Source organism: Elaeis guineensis, chromosome 12 (genome assembly GCF_000442705.2).
Source record: "Elaeis guineensis isolate ETL-2024a chromosome 12, EG11, whole genome shotgun sequence".
In the NCBI taxonomy this organism is placed as follows: Eukaryota; Viridiplantae; Streptophyta; class Magnoliopsida; order Arecales; family Arecaceae; genus Elaeis; species Elaeis guineensis.
This window is the reverse complement of record NC_026004.2, coordinates 20,806,745-20,826,613: the sequence shown is the minus strand read 5'-3', so window position 1 is coordinate 20,826,613 and position 19,869 is coordinate 20,806,745. Positions and strand designations below refer to the sequence as shown.

The 19,869-nt window shown below is 35.0% G+C and overlaps 1 protein-coding gene across 1 annotated transcript in view; it reads left to right on the top strand.

Annotated features, from left to right (window-relative positions):
• Positions 1–19,149, top strand: part of LOC105054805 (putative pentatricopeptide repeat-containing protein At1g64310) — a 63,040-nt gene extending 43,891 nt beyond the window's left edge. The window contains exon 3 of the mRNA XM_073247125.1: positions 17,794–19,149. Within this exon, the coding sequence (XP_073103226.1) occupies positions 18,279–18,974 (696 nt within the window). The 5' untranslated portion in view covers positions 17,794–18,278 and the 3' untranslated portion in view covers positions 18,975–19,149. The remainder of the gene's footprint in view (positions 1–17,793) is intronic.
• Positions 19,150–19,869: the final 720 nt, after the last annotated feature.

Genomic DNA, 19,869 nt, shown 5'->3' with positions numbered 1-19,869 from the left:
CAAATTAAATTTTGAAAAGGATAGAATTTGTGATGCATACCAACTAGGTAAACAGATAAGAGTTTCATTCAAATCTAAAAATATTGTTTCAACTTCTAGGCCATTAGAACTATTGCATATGGATTTATTTGGACCTATCAGAACTACTAGTCTAGGAGGAAAATGATATGGTTTTGTAATTATTGATGATTTCTCTCATTTTACATGGGTTTTCTTTTTGGCACACAAGGATGAAACTTTTCAAGTTTTCTTCAAATTTTATCAAAAAGTCACAAATGAGAAAGGTTTTTCAATTCAAAATATTCGAAGTGATCATGAAACTAAATTTGAAAATTAAGATTTTAAAAAGTTTTATGATGAAAAAGGAATAGGCCACAATTTTTCAGCACCTAGGACATCCCAACAAAATGGGATAGTAGAAAGAAAAAATAGAACCCTTGAAGAAATGGTCCGTACCATGCTATGTGAAAGCAACCTTCCAAGATACTTTTGGGTGGAAGCTATTAACACAGCATGTTACATATCAAATCATGCTTTAATTAGACAAATTTTAAAGAAAACTCTCTATGAGCTTTGGAAAGGAAGAAAATCTAACATTACATATTTTCATATTTTTGGTTGCCGATGTTTTGTGTTAAACAATGGTAAAGAAAGACTAAAAAAATTTGATGTAAAATCCGATGAAGTAATTTTTCTTGGTTACTCCTCTTCTAGTAAAGCTTTTAGAGTTTTTAACAAAAGAACCTTAGTAGTAGAGGAGTCAATACATGTTGTCTTTGATGAAACTAACGATCTTCCTTCAAGGAAGAATGAAGGTGTTGATGATGCAGATCCTCTTATAGAAGGAATGAAGGAGATCACTCTAAAAGATTCAACAATTCAAGATGATGAGGAACATAAAGACAAACAGGATGAGGAAGGTGAAGAACAACAAGAACAACCTCAAGGTACAAATGATCTACCCAAAGAATGGAGGTATGTTCACAATCACACCAAGGAACTAATTATTGATGATCCAACACATGATGTAAGAACTCGCTCCTCACTTAAAGATGCATTCAACCATTTTTTCTTTGTCTCTCACCTTGAACCTAAAACTATAGACGAAGCTGAAAAAGATTATAATTGGATTAATGCAATGCAAGAAGAACTTAATCAATTTGAAAGAAATAATGTATGGACTTTAGTATCAAGACCTAAAAATTATTCAATAATTGACACAAAATAGATATTTAGGAATAAATTAGATGAACATAAAAATGTAATAAGAAATAAAGCAAGATTGGTTGCAAAAAGCTATAATCAAGAAGAAGAAATTGATTTTGATGAGACCTTTGCACCTATTGCTAGATTAGAGGCAATTAGACTTCTACTTGCATATGCTTGCTTTATGAAATTTAAATTATTCCAAATAGATATCAAAAGTACCTTTTTAAATGGATATATTACTGAAGAAGTCTATGTAGAACAACCCCCAGGTTTTGAAAATCATGCTTTTCCCAATCATGTTTTTAAATTAAATAAAGCTCTATATGGTTTGAAACAGACACCCAGGGCTTGGTATGAAAGGTTAAGCAAATTTTTACTCAATAATGGCTTTTCAAGAGAAAATGTAGATACAACACTTTTCATTAAAAGAAATCAAAATAATATATTAGTTATACAAATATATGTTGATGACATTATTTTTGGGTCTACTAATGAATCTCTTTGTCAAGATTTTGCAAAGCTCATACAGGAGGAGTTCGAGATGAGCATGATGGGAGAACTTACATTCTTCCTCGAACTCTAAATTAAACAAACAAGGAAAGGAATCTCCATCATCCAAAGCAAGTACACAAGAAAATTACTTAAGAGATTTGGAATGGAGAACTCCAAACCAATTGGCACACCCATGAGCCCAACATGTAAGCTTGACAAGGATAAAGAAGGTAAGAGTGTAGACTTAAAATTTTATAGAGGTATGATTGGTTCTCTATTATATTTAACTGTCAGTAGATCTGATATCATGTTTAGTGTTTGCCTATGTGCTTGATTTCAATCAAATCCAAAAGAATCACACTTGAATGCTGTTAAAAGAATCCTTAGATATTTAAATGGTACACAAACTCTAGGACTATGATATTCTAAGGACTCATTAATTGACCTAATAGGATATTCAGATGCCGATTTTGCTGGATGTAAATTAGATAGAAAAAGTACTAGTGGAACTTGTCAATTTCTTGGAGTAAACCTAATCTCTTGGTTTAGCAAGAAATAAAATTCGGTAGCACTGTCTACGGCTGAGGCCGAATACATTGCAGCCGGATGTTATTGTGCTCAAATCTTGTGGATTAAGCAACAACTTGAAGACTTTGGTATCAAACTTAATGAAACTCCCATAAGATGTGATAACACTAGTGCTATAAATCTCACTAAAAATCCAATTCAACATTCTAGGTTAAAATATATTGAAATCAGGCATCATTTCATAAGAAAACATGTCCAAAATAAAGACATAATTCTTGACTATGTTTGTACTGAAAAATAATTAGTTGACATCTTTATCAAGGCCTTAAGTGAAGATAGATTTTGTGAAATTAAGAGAGAACTAGGAATACTTGATCCATCTGCTTAGGTGTCTCTCTGATTCCAAGATATCAATACCAAAAAATTTTTTAGCTTAATTCTCATCTTTTGAGCTCAATCGCCCAAACTAATCATTCTCATAATTAATTTTTGGGTATACATCCTTCTCATAATATTTCAATTTTTTTTGAAATTGTTTCACTATTTTTCTGAATTTCTCTGTGCCATGAGTCGACCCCCAGGGTCGACCCTAGGGTAAACTTGTAATTTTTGACCAAATCATTCGGGCGCTTCCTTTTGTTGGAAAACCTCCCTTGAGCCGACCCAACTCTTCATCTTCCTCCTTCCACCAAGCCAAAAAACTCCCTCTCTTCTTCCTCAAACCCAAGTTCTTCCCTAAAAACTCTTCTCCCACCATCTCTCATTCTCTAAATCGTCCTCTCGGAACCCAGCTCCTCCCTTTTCTCCTTCTTCGTTTTGAGCGAGTCAAGCTTGCCCTAGACTCTACCTATTTTCCCCAGATCGGCACTCCTCTCCAAAATCCTTACCATTCTCCTAAAAACCTTTTATCCCTCCACACATTTGATCTCCTAAGATCTTTGCTAGCTCTGGTTGTGCAAATGGCTCTGAAAATGAAGCTTCCACAAAGGAGAAAATCAGTCCGCGGGTTGGAAGAGGGTGTACGGTGAAAGAGACAGGCAACCGAGACCACATCAGCTTCAATCCCTGCTCCTGCATCTGCTCTAGCTACATCTTGGTCTCCAATTAGTCCCAGTAAAATACCCCTCTCCGATAGGAAGGTAGAGCCCGGCAAAAATATTGATTTCAGATTTTTTGAAAAGGAAGGGTTCTCTATCGGATCAAAAATTAAGGATCAAAGTTGGAAATTCTACTGCTCACTTAAAGAAAATACCTATGTGGATCTTGTTAGAGAATTTTATCTGAATATGGGATATAGCAATGAAACAGTAAAATCCACAGTAAAGGGTATAGAAATTAGCCTTGATCCTATGCTTTTGGGAGAAATTCTTCATTTACCCTGTGAGGGATACACAAACATGGAACTCCCAGTTAAGGAGGAGGGAATAAATGTAATTCTAGAAAGAACCTTCATGGGAAGCCTAAACAAATTAGAGGCCAAGATCCTTTCCATTGAGATGAGGCTTCTACACCAAATGGTAACTAAGTTATTCTTCCCTAGAAGTGGTAGACATGATCTCCTCTCTGGCCGGGATATCTGCATTATATATCATGTCATTACTCAAACCCCTTTGAACCTCCCGGTATTGATGATTGAAGCTATGAGAGAAATCTTGAATAGGTCCAAGGCACATTTGCCTTTTGGTATGGCTCTCACTTTAGTGTTCAGGAGGTTTGGAGTTAGCTTTGAGGGGGAGGCAGTAGCTAGGCTTTCTCACTCTGACACTATCAACCGATATACTCTACACCGCATGGGATTTTTCAAGACTGATGGTGGTTGGACAAAGGGTGTGAAAGAGAGAGCTGAAGGCAGAGCAGAGGAGGAAGGACCATCATCACCTCTCCATGATCACAGGGCTGTATCTCCAGACATTCAGTTTGCTTCTGACCATGAGGCTGGGCCGTCAGAGTCTGTGAGGAGGCACACTTCAGTCCAGCAGCCGGACAGCAGAGCACATCCCTCAGAGATCAGATTGGCTGATAACCAGATAGAGATGATATCTCAGCGCGTAGCTTTCATATTATCTCGTCAGATGGGTACTTTAGCTTTTGCTCAGGGATCAACATTTCACGATGTATCTGATCAGACACTGATCCCCCACATCTCCACTGTGTTCCAGATGATTTTTGATCAGTCAGTTCGCATCGAGCAGCTTGAGGGTTGTGTGGTGAGACTGACTGGTAGAGTATTCGACTTGCAGAGGTAAGTACTAGCTCTGGCCCATCCACAGCCACATGAAGACATCACTAAGATCTCAGACCTATCTACGGAGGTAGCCAGACTGCGAGGAGTCTTGAAGAGTGAGTTTGATTTTCTGAGGAGAGAGATCAGAGGCTCTAGTGAGCATGCTTCCACTCAGTTCACTGCACTGCTACAATCTATTTTGAGAGCTTTAAACCTTCTGGACACCATCAGACTATCACTTGTAGCACAGTCCTTTGCTTCACAACCTTCAGGATCCTCTCACCCCTCCACTCGTGCTGGCACCTCTACCTGTGGCAGAGGCAGACGCGGTCGAGGTCGAGCTCTTGGTCGTGATCCTTCATCTCCTCACCCCATCTCTGACTCATCAGACTCCGATCCATCCAGTCATGATCTCTACTAGATCCAGTGTAGTCAGTCTTTTCTTTAGTTTTTGTCTAGGATATATCTTGTAGGCCATGTAATGCAATGTTGACAGTTTGACTTTTGGATAGTTTCTATCCATATCTTTTGTACTCTAAGTCAATACTTATGTATTAAGACATCTTTGTACTCAAAGATCTTTTGAATATATATATACACTTTGACTTTCAATGAATATCTCTGAATGTGATCAACTTGAATTACTTTTAAATTGTGAAATACTTGAATAGCAATATCTTTTCAATGACCAAATTGATATATCTTTTATGATTGCTATATTAAGGGGGAGCAAAATAATAAGCAATACAAAACAAGCAATTAAAGAAGGAAACTAAAGAAGTTAAATTGATCCCATCAAAAGGAAGGAATAGAAAATATATTCAAAAAGGGAGAGTAGAGAATCTTAATTGATACTGTCAAAAAGGGAGAGTAGAGAATCAAGATTGATGAGATTTGAGCAAAGTAATAAGAGCAGTAAAGATTGAACATTAAGATTGAGATTGAGCAAAAATTTTAAAAATCAAAATCAAGATTGTGCAATAAGAGCAATACAGATTGAACTATAAGTAAATTTCAAATTTATAAGCAAATCTGGTATGCAAATCTCAAATTTATAATCAAATTTTAAATTTATAATAAATTTTAAATCTGTCTTAAAACTGCTTATGATACATTTCGTTCCAATACTTGGCTATGATATTTAAGTGATGCATCTTTATAAATTTGAAATTTTTGTTTAATACTTTATCTATACTTTTGCTCAAGTATTTTGTCATCATCAAAAATGGAGAGATTGTTGCTCTTTAAATTGATTTTGATGATTACAAAGCATTTGAGGGGATTACTAATGATCTTGGCTTGAAAAAAGATTTATTGCATTTCAGGGGCAAAATCATAATTTCATCAATATCTAATTCAGAAGCCTTAAGAGCAAGAACAAAAGACGTGCAGTCTACTGGAGAAAATTTCAATATTTTTGAAAGTATATTTTGCAAGAAAATTAGGTTTTCATTTTTGAGTTGACCCCATGAGTCGACTCATGGCTTAAAGAGCTGAACGGCATGCTAAAATTTTGGCTGGCACTCTCTGTGAGTCGACCCTACGAGTCGACCCATTGGCATGAGTCGACCCTATGAGTCGATCTCTGCTGCTTTGCAGGCCAAAATTACAGAATAGTCATTTTCTGTTCTGTTCCACAGAGGTCGACCCATGAGCATGAGTCGACCCTATGAGTCGACCCCTGTGATGGAAAAGTTCCGCAACGGTTAGTTTTTCACCCATTTTATGTATATTTAATGCTCATTTAATATGGTCTAATGACTCTATTTCAGCCTAGATTACTCTCCACCATTCCTTGAAGTTATAAAAGGGACTTAAAGGAGAGAATCAACATATAGAAAAGAAGAAAGAGATTTGAAAAGAGGTTCTTAAAGTATTCAATTCAGCCCTAAAGAAAGAGCCTTCTTGAAGTTAAAGAAGCTTTTAATTCAAGTTCACCAACTCCTCAAGAGCTCATTGAAGTCTCCAACCACTTTGAGGAAATCAGAAAGAGCTTTCCTCAAATTGTGTAAAGTGTATTTAAAGCTTTACTTGCTCATTAAAGGAGCTTCATTTATATTTCTGTGCAAATTAACTATTTACTCTTTTTGAGTTGTTATTTTTATTTTGGAAGGGTTCCAAAATGAGGAAAGGTTGATCCAAACCTTGAATCGGATTGTATTGGATTGACTTGTACCCGAGAAACAAGTGTACTAGCTTGGGATAGCTAGAGTCGGAGGTTCCGATATTGTATTCGGGTTGAATACAGATTAGTAGATTTGAATTCTCAAGTAGGAGCTTAGAGAGTGAATGTAGGTGCAAGATTGGCACCGAACCACTATAAATCTTCTTGTTTGTGTTGTGCTTGCTTGCTCTCCCTTTAAACTTCTTTATTCTCTTGCATTCTCGCATCCAATCTCCACACCTTGCATAAATTACACTCTCTACTTATCTTGCTCATTGTTAAATAATTCTCAGAGTTGTAAGCTAAGTTTAAATTTTTAAAAACCCAATTCACCCCCCCCCCCTCTTGGGTTCCATAGCTGGGCAACAACCACTTCAAGAGTTGGAGAAGAATGAGTCACTGTATTTCAATTTAGCAAAACCTTGGCCAGGGTAATCCATCAGATAGATTTGATATTTTAAAATACAATGTGGACAGCCTGATCAGAGTTGACAGTTGAACTCTGAGGTGTCCTATGAGTATTTTGATCAAGGGGATGAATTATATGAAAACTATATCCGCATGGGTTCTAAGGATGTTGTTCTATACATTCGACCTATCCGACCGTCGGGTACCATTACTAGATGGTCACTTCGATTGGTACAGAAATTTATTTCTATGCTACTGACTTAGGTTCGGACCTATGAGGTCACACACATTAGAGTTCACGATCCAATCGAATGGTTGATCAACGATTAAGAATCGTTCTAGGGTTAAACGATCAATATGATTGACATTTAACCTAGTGCAAGTATTGCAGGAGGATCGATTAGCAATTTGATTGCTAATTGGCTTAATTTGATTAAACTAAAAGACTGAGATTAAGTCTTTTAAATATGATTTAATTAGATTTAGTTTGGACTTGATTGGATCAAGTCCAATTGATTTATTGGATAAGCCAAGTGCAAGAAAAAATTAGTCCTAGTTTAATTAGGACTTGGGTCAACCTAATTTTTAATTCGATTAAAAAATTAAATTAGATTTAAATCTAATTTAATCTGATTAAATTAAATTCTTAATTGAGTTAAGACTTATTTTAATTTGGTTGATTTAGTTTTGATTTGATTTGGTTTGAGAAACCAGATTGGAATAAGACATAGATTAAATCCTAGTAAGAATAGGATTCCACCTTACGCCAATTTAGCCCCCACACCCACTCTCTCTTATCCCACGCCCACTCTCTCTTATTTTATGCGATAAAACTTCTCTCCCAGGTCTTCACACATGCCCAAAACTTTCTCTCTTTCTCTCTTACATGGAAAGTGATTGTGGATCAAGTCAAAGTAGGAATTAGTTTGGATTTCAAATTCTATGAGATAGAATTTTAGGAAACCAAAACTCTTTCCTTATGGCACTGATTTTATCCAAATTTTTTTAAAAATTTTTGTGACTTTTATGGCACATAATATGCACCCTTTTTTGCTGGTGATCCACACACAAAAAGAAAGAGGAGGCGCCCAAGAGTTGGGCACCCTTTGTCTCGCCATGTTTGGATAATCCTTGATTAGGTATTTGATCTAGACAAGGACTCTATCATATCTCTCTATTTAAAATAAATTTTTTTATGAAATTTTTATAAAAAATAGAAAAAAGAGAGACCTTTGGGGCATGCAAAAATTAGGAAGAAAGAAGGTTGGGGTGTGGAGATACAATAGACACAAGACTAGGTGTCTAGGTGAGAACAAAGAGAAGAAGAAGAGGGTCTTCTTCTAGGGTTGCTGTGTTCACCTCTTTTCTTCCTCCATCTTAAGTTTTTTGAGAGTATCTCAGATCTAAAACTCCTCCTACTTCTCATCTTTGGAAGAGTCTTAATCAAGAAGAAGGAGGCATCTGATCGACCATCGAAGAAGGATCAGCGCAGTACTAGCATACTGTGCTGATTTTCTGGATCAAAACTTCTGATCGTGATTCGTGGGCTCATGTGGATGACTCCTAGAGGTCAGACGTGTGTGCGGCTCATAACATCATCCTCAAGCTCAGATCAGTAAAGTTAGAATGTCTAACTTGCAAGGTAATAGATCTGATCTATTATATTTTACATACATTAGATGTAGTATAGAAATATGTTGATATGATCAACATGTAGTTCTTGCTCTTCATATTTTAATTTTTGATTTAATACCATGTAATAATCATGTAATAGAATCTTAGATCTAGAAATTCTCTAATTTTATAAGATAAATTATGATTTATTTTAGTCTTCTGCTGCTTGATCTTAAAAAAGTTTTAAGATCTAATCCTGAAATCCTAGATCTGGTTCCTTCAATTCAAGGCTACTAGGCATTGCATGTTTATTTTGAAAAGATCATTGAAATCAACCATATAAACATTACCATGTCTATGCCCAATAAATTTAATGCCTTCATCATTGGGACTAGTTACTATGGATAATGAAGATTCAAAAATTACTTTATACCTTTTATCACAGAATTGACTAATGCTTAATAGATTATGTTTCAAACCATCTACTAATAAAATATTTTCAATATACTTGGAGGGAGTGATACCAATGTTACCTATACCGATGATCTTTTCTTTGATATTATCTCTAAAGGTGACCATCTCTCCATCTTTTGCATCAAGTGTGATGAATTAGGATTCATCATCGGTCATGTGTCTTGAGCACCCGCTATCAAGATACCATTTTTGATTTGTTCCTTGGGATGCAAGATACCCTACATGCAAAAATCACATTTTCACTTTAGGTACCTAAATTTTCTTGGGTCCTCTTTGATTAGTCACAATGGTTCCTTTTGGAACCCATATTTTCTTCATATTAAAATTTTTTGATTTACTAGAGAAATATATATAGGATTTGTATCCTACTTTACCACATTTAAAGCAAGTAATATTTGAAAACTTGTTACTTGATGAGTTCACAAAGATATTTTTCAAAAATTTTTATTTCTTTAAAGGATTGTATCCAAGACCAGCTTTATCATAAATGGTCTTTTAATTATCAAGTATCATTTGAAGTTTATTTGAACTTAGAGTGAACTTTTCTATCATAGGTTTTAACTTAGTAATTTTATTTTTCAAGTTCAGATTTTTTTATATCAAGATCAATTTTTCATTTGAAATAATCTCATTTTCTTTTAGTAAAGATTGATTCTTTGATTTCGATTTTTTGTTCTTTATCCCTAACTTCTTTAAATCATCAACTGGATCATAAAATACTTTTTGAAGTTCTTCAATGGTAAAGTCACTAGGAGTTTCAGCATTTACCTCATTTTCATGTGCCATAAGGCACAAGTTAGCTTGTTCATATGAATATTCTTTTTCGGAGCTTAACTCATCACTATCACTCCATATAGCTACCATAGCCTTTTTCTTATACTTTTTGGGGCCCTTCTTAAGTTGTGGACATTCAGACCTAAAGTGCCCCAGCTTTTTACATTCATAATAAATAAGGAGCTGCTCTTTATCCTTCTCCTTGTTATGCTCTCCTTTTATAGGTGGCCTCTTCCTCATCCCTTATTTTTTTTTTTTCATAAATCTTTTAAACTTTCTAGTGATGAGGGCTATTTCTTCATCTTGCTCTTCATTTTCTGTTTCATCGGATTCCTCATCGAGTTAAGCAGTGGATTTGAGGACGATTATCCTCTTCTTCTTGACATCTTCTTCTTGATGTTGTTTCATGCTTAGCTCGTGTGTCATTAGCGATCCTAGAAGCTCCTCCAAGGGTAAGACATTCAGATCTTTGGCTTCTTGGATTACGATCACTTTAGCATCCTTGGTAAAGATCTAAGAATCTTTCTCACAAGATCGCTGTTAGAGTAAGACTTACCAAGATTTTTTAGACCATTAATAATATTCGTAAAGCGAGTAAATATTTCAGTTATTGATTTATCATGCTCCATTTTAAAGAGTTCATATTTGTGCACAAACATATTGATTTTTAATTTCTTAACTTGATTAGTGCCTTCATGTGTTACTTTTAACCTATCCTATATTTTTTTAACCGACATGCATGTTGAAATACGATTAAACTCATTAGCATCTAAAGCATAATATAAAATATTCATGACTTTAGCATTGAGTTGAGCCATTTTCTTGTCAACTTCATCCCATTCTCTTTCGAATTTGATTGATTCTACACCATCAATTATCTAAGTGGGTGTGTGTGATCCATTAACTATGATACTCCACATATCATAGTCAAGTGCTTGAATAAAGATTTTCATTCGAGCTTTCTAATAGGTGTAGTTTGACCCATTAAAAAATGAAGATCGATTTGTAGACTGTCCCTCGGCTAGTGAAGTACCAACTTGAGTTGCCATAGATCTTTAGCTCTTTGATGGTTAAATCAAAGTAGGACTAGAGCACCAATGCTCTGATACCACTTGTTGCCCAGCTATGCAACCCAAGAGGGGGGGTGAATTGAGTTTTTAAAATTTTAAAGTTAATTTAGAACCACAATGATTAAGTAATAATAAGTAAGTTATGTGTAGTAAGTGATTTAAGCTAAGTGTAGAAATGAGAGGCAAGAATGCAAGAAAATAAAGAAATTTAGATAGAGAGCAAGTATGCATACCATAAACAAACAAGATTTATAGTGGTTCGGTGCCAATCTTGCACCTACATCCACTCTCCAAGCTTCTACTTGAGAATTTAAATCTACTAAAATATATTCAACAAGAATACAACGTCGGTACCTCTGACTCTAGCTATCTCAAACTAGAATACTTATTTTTCAGATACAAGCCAACCCTATGCAATCTGATTCAAGGTTCGGATCAACCTATCCAAGTTTTGAAATCCTTCCAAAACTAAAGATCAAGACAGAAGCAGAGTATAAGAGTTAATGACAAAGAAATACAAATTTAACTCCTTTAATAAGCAAATAAAACTTTAAGTACACTTTACACAACAAGGAAGAAGCTTTTCTGATTTTTTTTCAAGGTTGTTGAAGATTTGTATGAGCTCTTGAGGGGTTGGTGAGCTTGAAATGAAAGTTTCTTTTGCGTAAAGAGGGTTTTTTACTTAAAGCTAAAATGAATGCTTGAAAAACCTTTTTTTTCCTCCTTTAACTGCCTTTGTATCTTCAATGGATGCTAGAGACAAATCTGGACTAAAATAGAGCCATTAGAGTGCATTAAATGAGTATTAGATATGATCAAAATGAGCTAAAAATTTAATCGTTATGGAGATTTTTCATCACAGGGATCGACTCATAGGATTGACCTCTGCACAGGGGTTGACTCATAGGGTCGACCTCTGTAGTGCAGAACAGAAAGTCACTATTCTGTATCTTTGGCTTATACAGCAACAGAGGTCGACTTATAGGATCGTCTCCTTTGGGTGTGCCAGTCAAAAATAGCATGCCGTTCAGTCCTTTTGATAGGGATCGACCCTAGGTGTCGATCCTTTTTTTTAAACTTAATTTTTTTTCAAAATACACATCCAAAAAATATGAAATTACCTCCAATAGATCATAAATCTTCTGTTCTTGCTCTTGAGACTTTCGAATCAGAACTTGATAAAATTATAATTTTATCTCTAAAATATAATAAATTTTTTTTCAAGATAAAATCATTAGTAACCCTCTCAAATATTTTATAATCATCAAAATCAATTCATAGAGCAACAAAAATTTTATTAAATTTGCTGTTGAGAAAGGATCAATGAATAGAAAGATTTTTTGTCTATATCAAAAATGTGTAAATAGTTCTTCTCTCGATCCACAAATAGTTGAAGAACATTTAGTATGAAATAATTATATTAAAGGTTATACTGAGTGGATATTTCATAGAGTCCATGTTGCCACCTCTATATAATCAACCATTATATATGGAACATATATCTAATCTAGGATCTAGTAATGTACAAAAAAAAAATCTTATAGGAGAAGATGATATGAAGGGTTTGCTCATAGATGCCCTAGTACTTAGTGCTAAAAATTTAGGAGATATTACTAGAGGATAAGAAATAATAGTGATGCTTGAGGGGTCTACATTTACTAATCCTATGCATTTGAAAAAATCCAGACATTAATCTGATGAGATAGAACATCAGGATCACAATTTGTTGGAAGATTATGATCATGAACTATATCTGGATTGTAAGAACTTTTTAAAAATTTCTTTTATTATGCATCTATTCTATTTGAAATATTTGAACGGATAGTCTGACAAGAATTTTACTATATTGCTCCAATAATTAAATGATGCACTTTCTGAGGGCATGACTTTGCCAACATTTTCTTCTAAAGCCAAGAAATTAGTAAAAGAATTGAATCTTAAATATAAAAAAAATCATAGTTGTCCAAATGACTATATGTTGTATCGGGATAAAAATATTAACCAAGAATCATGTAATATTTATGGATCTTCATGATGGGCATCACATAAAGAAGATGAGGGTGATGTATTGAATGAAATGAAAATTATATAGAGTAAGAAAAATTGACTGAAGTTTTGTGTTACTTTTCTTTAATATCTGGACTGAAAAGGATCTTGCATCATCTAAGATAGTTTTGTTAATGAGATGGTATGATGAAGGTCGTACAAAAGATGGAATGTTAAGATACTCTGCTGATAGTTTGATATGAAAAGTATCTGATGATAGATATTCTGATTTTAGCTCAAATGTTTACAGTATTATATTAGATTTAGCTAGTGATGGCTTCAATCTATTTTGGATAATGAGTTCTACATATAGCACTTGATCGATTGCTTTGATTCTATATAATTTGCCACCATAGATGTACATGAAATAATCTTCACTTATTTTATCATGATTATACCAGGTGATAAGGGTTCAGAAAATAATATTAATATTTTTCTACAACATTTAATAGAGAAATTAAAGTAGCTAAGGGAGGGTATCGATGCATTTAATACTTTAAGTGGTCAGTATTCAAATTGAGGGTAGTTCTTATTTAGACTATCAATTATTTTTCTACATATGTCATTTTACCTGATTGGAGCACTGAGAGATATATAGCATGTCTCTCTTGTGGAGATTGTATCTATTCATATTGGCTAAAATATAAAACAAAATTCTGCTATATGGGCCATCATCGATGATTGGAAGGCAATTATCCATTTCGGTTTCAGTCAAATATATTTGATGGTACTTTAGAGTTGTGACCTTCCCTTATACCACCATTTGGAATTGAGGTTTTTAGACAAATGTATGGCATATCATAGATATGGTAAGATTTCTAAGTATTCTAAGAAAAGATGAAAGAAAGATGTTGAAAGCTCAACGAATGAAAGATTGACAGAGGTTGACATTTTTTGCAATCTTGATATAGAGATATTTGAGAATGTTGATGATTTCTATGATGCTGATGATTATATAGATGAAAGTAAAAATGATGATGATATAATAGTAGTATCTACATATAGAGTTGTAAAGCAATTATGAAAAAAGAAGAGCATTTTTTTTACTTTATTGGGTGTATAATCTTCTCAGGTACGATCTTGGCATGATGCATATAGAGAAGTATTTTTATAATAATTTGATTGAAACATTATTAATTTTTAATGGAAAGAGTCAAGACAACTTAAAGGTATATTTAGATTTAAAAGAAATGGACATAAGGCATGAGCTTCATCCCAAAGAGCTTGCTAATAGTAAAATTAATATACCTTCTACATATTACACAATTAATGTCCACTCAAGAGAAATATTTTTTTTGATGATTTTAAAAAATATTAAAGTTTCTGATGGATATGCATTGAATATTTTAAGATGTGTAAATCTTAAAGAACAAAAATTTTCAAATCTTACAAAGTCATGATGGTCATATTTTGATGCAAGATATTTTTCTACTAGCTTTAAGGTCATCAATGCCAAAATAAGTTATTGCCATTGTCATTCAATTGCCATCATTTTTTTAGGTTATTGTGTTTAAAAGACTAAAGTAACTATCTAGAAGATCATATGAGTCCAAATACATATAACAAAGTTATTTCTCATAGATTTTGGGCTGGTAGAACTTAAGGTCCATATGAGCCGAGCAGCTTGTGAGCTACTGAGTTCGACTTAGTTCTAAGCTTGACTAGACTCGACATTCATTGAGTTCAAATCATACTCAACTAGTTCAGATAAATTTTCAAATTGAACTTAAATAACAAAATATTTTGCTTGAAGACCTGTTAGTAAAGTCCAGTGCAAATATTGAAAATAATATTCTATTTTATTTATATAAATATGATTAATTTAATATTTTAAATATAATATTTATATTTCTTTTAATTTGTTCCAATTTATAACTTTTAATTATTTTTTCAAAATATAATCAAGGCTCGAGTTCAAGTACTAATATGGTTTAGTTGATATTTGACTTGAGTTGAGTCAATGTTGAGTGTTGCTTTTACCTTTCTGATATCAAATCAAGTTCGAATTTGGATATTAAGACTCAGTCAATTTTGGATCGAGTTTTGAGTTTGAATATTTTGAATCGAATTGAAATTGAGCTCAACTCAACTGGACTAGATTTCACACACATCTAATCTAATTATATATATATATATATATATATACACACACACATATATATATATACATATATACATATATATATATATATACATATATACATATATATATATATACATATACATATATATATATATACATATATATATATACATACATATATATATATACATATATATATATACATACATATATATATATACATATATATATACATATATATATATACATATATATATACATATATATATATACATATATATATACATATACATATATATATATATATATATATATATATATATATATATATATATATATATATATGTTGACGTAGATTTTCATCTCGAGGTTGGATCAGTTGGAGTTGGGTGCAACGGTAGGTCGGCGATGGTCGAACGACGATGACAAGACCTGTAAAAAAAAGTTTCTAATCGTAGATGGCTCCGATAGAGATCCTTCGACACTCAAATTAGAAATCTGACAATTGAAGGGAAGGAGCGAGCGTGTTGGGAGAGAGGAGATCACATACCTGGAGGGTCCCTCTTAGCCCTTTATTTATGGGTGGTGGTTGAAGAGCCATGAGAAGGAGGAGGATTAGGCGGTTAGGCCTGCCTGATCAGACGAGATAAGTCTAATATCCTTTCCTTAGCTAAAAAAAATTATTTATATTTTATTCCTAATCCATTTTTCTATGATCCTCATTGAGTATCCTTAAAGATCACAGCTGTTTTTCTGAACTTCTCAAGTTGGGTGTCTAATGTCTTTTCATGATATATGAGGGCCACATCCATTAACAACCAACTATTTTGAGAATGGACGGTCCTTCTTTTACCCCTGGTTATTCTCAGGCCAAGCCTGATATGGCTTCACATCCTCATATGCCTTACGTCTTTAGCTAGTACAAAATTATCCCCCAACAATAGCCCCCCTACTCCCATGTTTGAGTCATAATTGGATTAGGCGAAGGGAGTATTTCTGATTAGTCAAAGACATGCCAAGATCATCTTTTTAGCTGATGTGATGTGTTTGCAACTCCTAATAAGGTGATGAGTCATATCATTAGGTTAGCCTTATTTCTTGTATGATTGTCCTCATTGGCTCCACTTGTTGAAGAGGGAGGGGCCTTGGCTCTACTCGTTGAAGAGCAATGGATCTTGAATCTTCATAGGCTCTGCTCGCTTAAGGATGAGGGGCCATTGGTGCTGTTCACTAAAGAGCGAAGGGCCGTTCTTCATTGGTGCTGTTCAGTAAAGAGTGAAGGGTCGTTCTTCGTTGGCACTATTCACTGAAGAGCGAAGGGCCGTTCTTCATTGGTGCTGTTCACTAAAGAGTGAAGGGTCATTCTTCGTTGGCACTATTCACTGAAGAGCGAAGGGCCATTCTTCATTGATGTTGTTCACTGAAGAGCGAAGGATCATTGGCACTGTTCGCTGAAGAGCAAAGGGCTATTCTTTATTGACGTTGTTCGCTAAAGAGTGAAGGGTCATTCTTTGCTGGTGCTATTCACTGAAGAGTGAAGGGCCGTTCTTCATTAGTGTTGTTCGCTGAAGAGCGAAGGGCCATTCTTTGTTAGCGCTGTTCGCTGAAGAGCGAAGGGCCATTTTTCGTTGGTGCTATTCGCTGAAGAGCGAAGGACCATTCTTGGGTTAGCCCTCAACATGGTTTGACCTTTGCCTTGGTTCAGTTTTGGCTTAGGGACCTATGGTCTTATAAGGAAAAGGAAGAAAACATAATAATGGACAAGGACTTGAGGGCCTTTTACCATGAGGAACTTTGTTTGAGAATCTCTGGGTTCTATTTGACTCCTTGTTATTTGTCTTGGAGTTGATCCTTACTCCAGCTTGATCTTGTTTTTGCTGCGATTTTGCTTTGTTTTTAACTTCGGATCAGACTTATTTTTAACTTCAGATCAGTTTGATCTGGACTTCAGATTGGCCTTAATATGGACTTTGGATGAATCTCTAACCTTGCATCAACAATATATATATTAAAATGAAACCTCCATCTGATACGTGGGTTCTTAGGAAAAGAGGAGGGAGCCATTAGGGATGGCAAAATCGATCCGATCCGATAGGTATGCACCGTACCCAAATCCGATCAAACCCGAAAAATAAGGTTTGATCATATTTGGGTTCGGATTTAGGTAAAATCCGAAAACTATAGCACGGATATGGGTAGGATATGGATAGTGCTGTTTTCTATCCAAATTCGAATACAAACCCGATCCAAACCTACGGGTATGGATAATATCCGAACCTATATTTAAATATATATATTTATAATTCTATTTTGATAATTCTATTTTAATTGATAATATGCATAAAATTATTTTGGTTATTTATATATTCTATGTTGAATTGTAATTCTATTTTTATGTTTGATTTTTATAAATCTGAACTTATAAATTATATTCTATGTTGAATTGATAATTTTGTTTTGATTGATAATATATATAAAATTATTTTGATTGTTTATTTTTTTTGGATATGGGATAGGCATAGAGCGGATATGGGTTGGATATGGGAAAATAGGTTATCCGTGGATACCTTCGAATTTATTGGATATGGAGATGGATATTTTTTTTCTTGTCCGATCAAATATTGGATAGAATTTAAATATAAAATATTAAATTTAAATTTAAAAATAAATAATATAATATCCGATTCAAATTTTATCCCCCTGACAGGCCTAGCTTTCCGTGAACACTCCAATGAAAGAAGGTGAGGCATCAATGTCGACGAGGAGGAGGGCGGAGGAGGAGGAGGCGGAGACAACGGGATGAAGGAGGCGTTGGAGGTGCAGTGGAGAACCTCACGGCGGTGGGGTCGTGGGTGGTGGGGCTGGGGGAGGCATTGAGGTGGCAGGGGCCGCCATCATCATCATTGTCGTCATCGGAGGTGGGGGACCAGAAGGAGCTGCAGGAGGGGGGGTTCGACGGAGGGGTTCTGGAAGGCGACACGGAGCTCCTTGGAGCCATTAGAGGACGGCTTCTTAGAGAACCCGGTGGCCGGCGATCAGGTGGCGGAGTGATACTCTGTGTGGGCGTTGCCACCGGAGGACATAGGGGTGAGGCTGAAGCGCCTCATGGTGGATCTCCGATAGGAGTTCGACGGCCTCGAATTCGTATATGTAAAGGGAGAAGGCAGTCGCGAAAGGTGCTAAAGAGCATGAATGCAAGCTCGATTCCTTCCGGAAATCTTCGACCCCTTAGTTGTGTGTTCAACCCTTTCCGAGACCAAGCAGTTCCACACCGTTCTCATCACCACCCGCCTCTCTTCCCGCCCTCCTCTCGCCACCAAACTCTTCCTCTCCTACGCAGCCCACGACGACATCTTGTCCGCCCATCTCCTCTTCGACCAAACTCCCCATCAGACCGTCCGCTTCTGGAATTCCATCATTCGAGTCCATGCCCGGCGCTATGATTTATCCCGCATTTTCTCTCTCTTTACCCAAATGCGCCGTCTGTGTACCATCCCCGACGGCCATACCTTCGCTTGCATCCTCCGTACCTGCTCTGAAATTTCGAATCTCAGATGTGCAAAGATGGTACATGGTAACTTGATCTCTTCTGGACTAGGTTATGATCTCACAGGCAGCAGTGCCGTGATCGGTGCCTACTACAAACTAGGCCTTATGGATGATGCTCGCTCCCTGTTTGATGTATTGCCTGAGCCAGACTTGGTTCTTTGGAATTCGATGACTTCAGGGTATGGTTACAAAGGACTCTGGCAGAAGGGACTTGAATTGTTTCATAGAATGCAAGAAGCTGGTGAGAGGCTGGATGGATATTCATTGGTAGGGCAGCTTTCAAGTTTGTGGGACCGGAGCTCGCTTCTCTTTGGTCGGGGAATTCATGGATTTGCTTGAAAGGAGGGTATGTATTCATGGGATTTGCTTGGAATTCATGGCATGTTTCTTCCCAATTCACATGTCTACTTCCAATAGTGTCTCGTATAATGCATGAGTATCGCATCGACAGTCATCATACATCTTTAAATTCTTCTGCACCTAAAATAACAAATACCATGTAGAGAAAAAAATTCAGAGGTAAGATGGATTGCTTGAAAAGCCTTTTGTCTTCGATAAGTGGGAAAGTAGAGAAGAAAAGGTGGCGGCCTTAGAGCTCAGAATTCTTACCATAACATAGAACCTACCATTTAAAACTATTAGAAAATGAAACAAAGAGCCAAAGAAGATCTTTAAATTTTCACAACCTTTTTCTTTGAGGATGCAAAAGATATATACAAAAATTCAAACTATTAGCGATGGTTTGTTGCTATCGTTAATAGTCCACATACCGTCATTAATAATTTCGTCGTCACTAATTCCATCGTAACAATCAATCTGAAAAAAATCTGATCACTAAATATCCTTATTAATAACGGAAACACTAATCTTCACTAATAAGATTATTAGTAAAATTTTGTCGCTAATTATTTTTTAATTTTAAAATTATTTTTTTTTTAAATTATAAAAAATATTAGCGACAGAATTTTTATAGCTAATGTCGTCGCCAATAATTATTAGCGACCAATAATGCCGTCGCTAATGCCGTCTCTAATTTTTTTTTTTAAAATTAAATAAAAAAAATTAAAAATATTAACAACGACATTATCGTCATTAATATCATCGTTAATGCTATTAGCGATGGTATTTTTCGTTGCTAGTACTATTAGCGACGGTAATACCATCGCTACTAATTAATTTTATTTTTTTTTAAAAATTAATAATAATATTTTTTTAAAATCTATTTTAATTAATC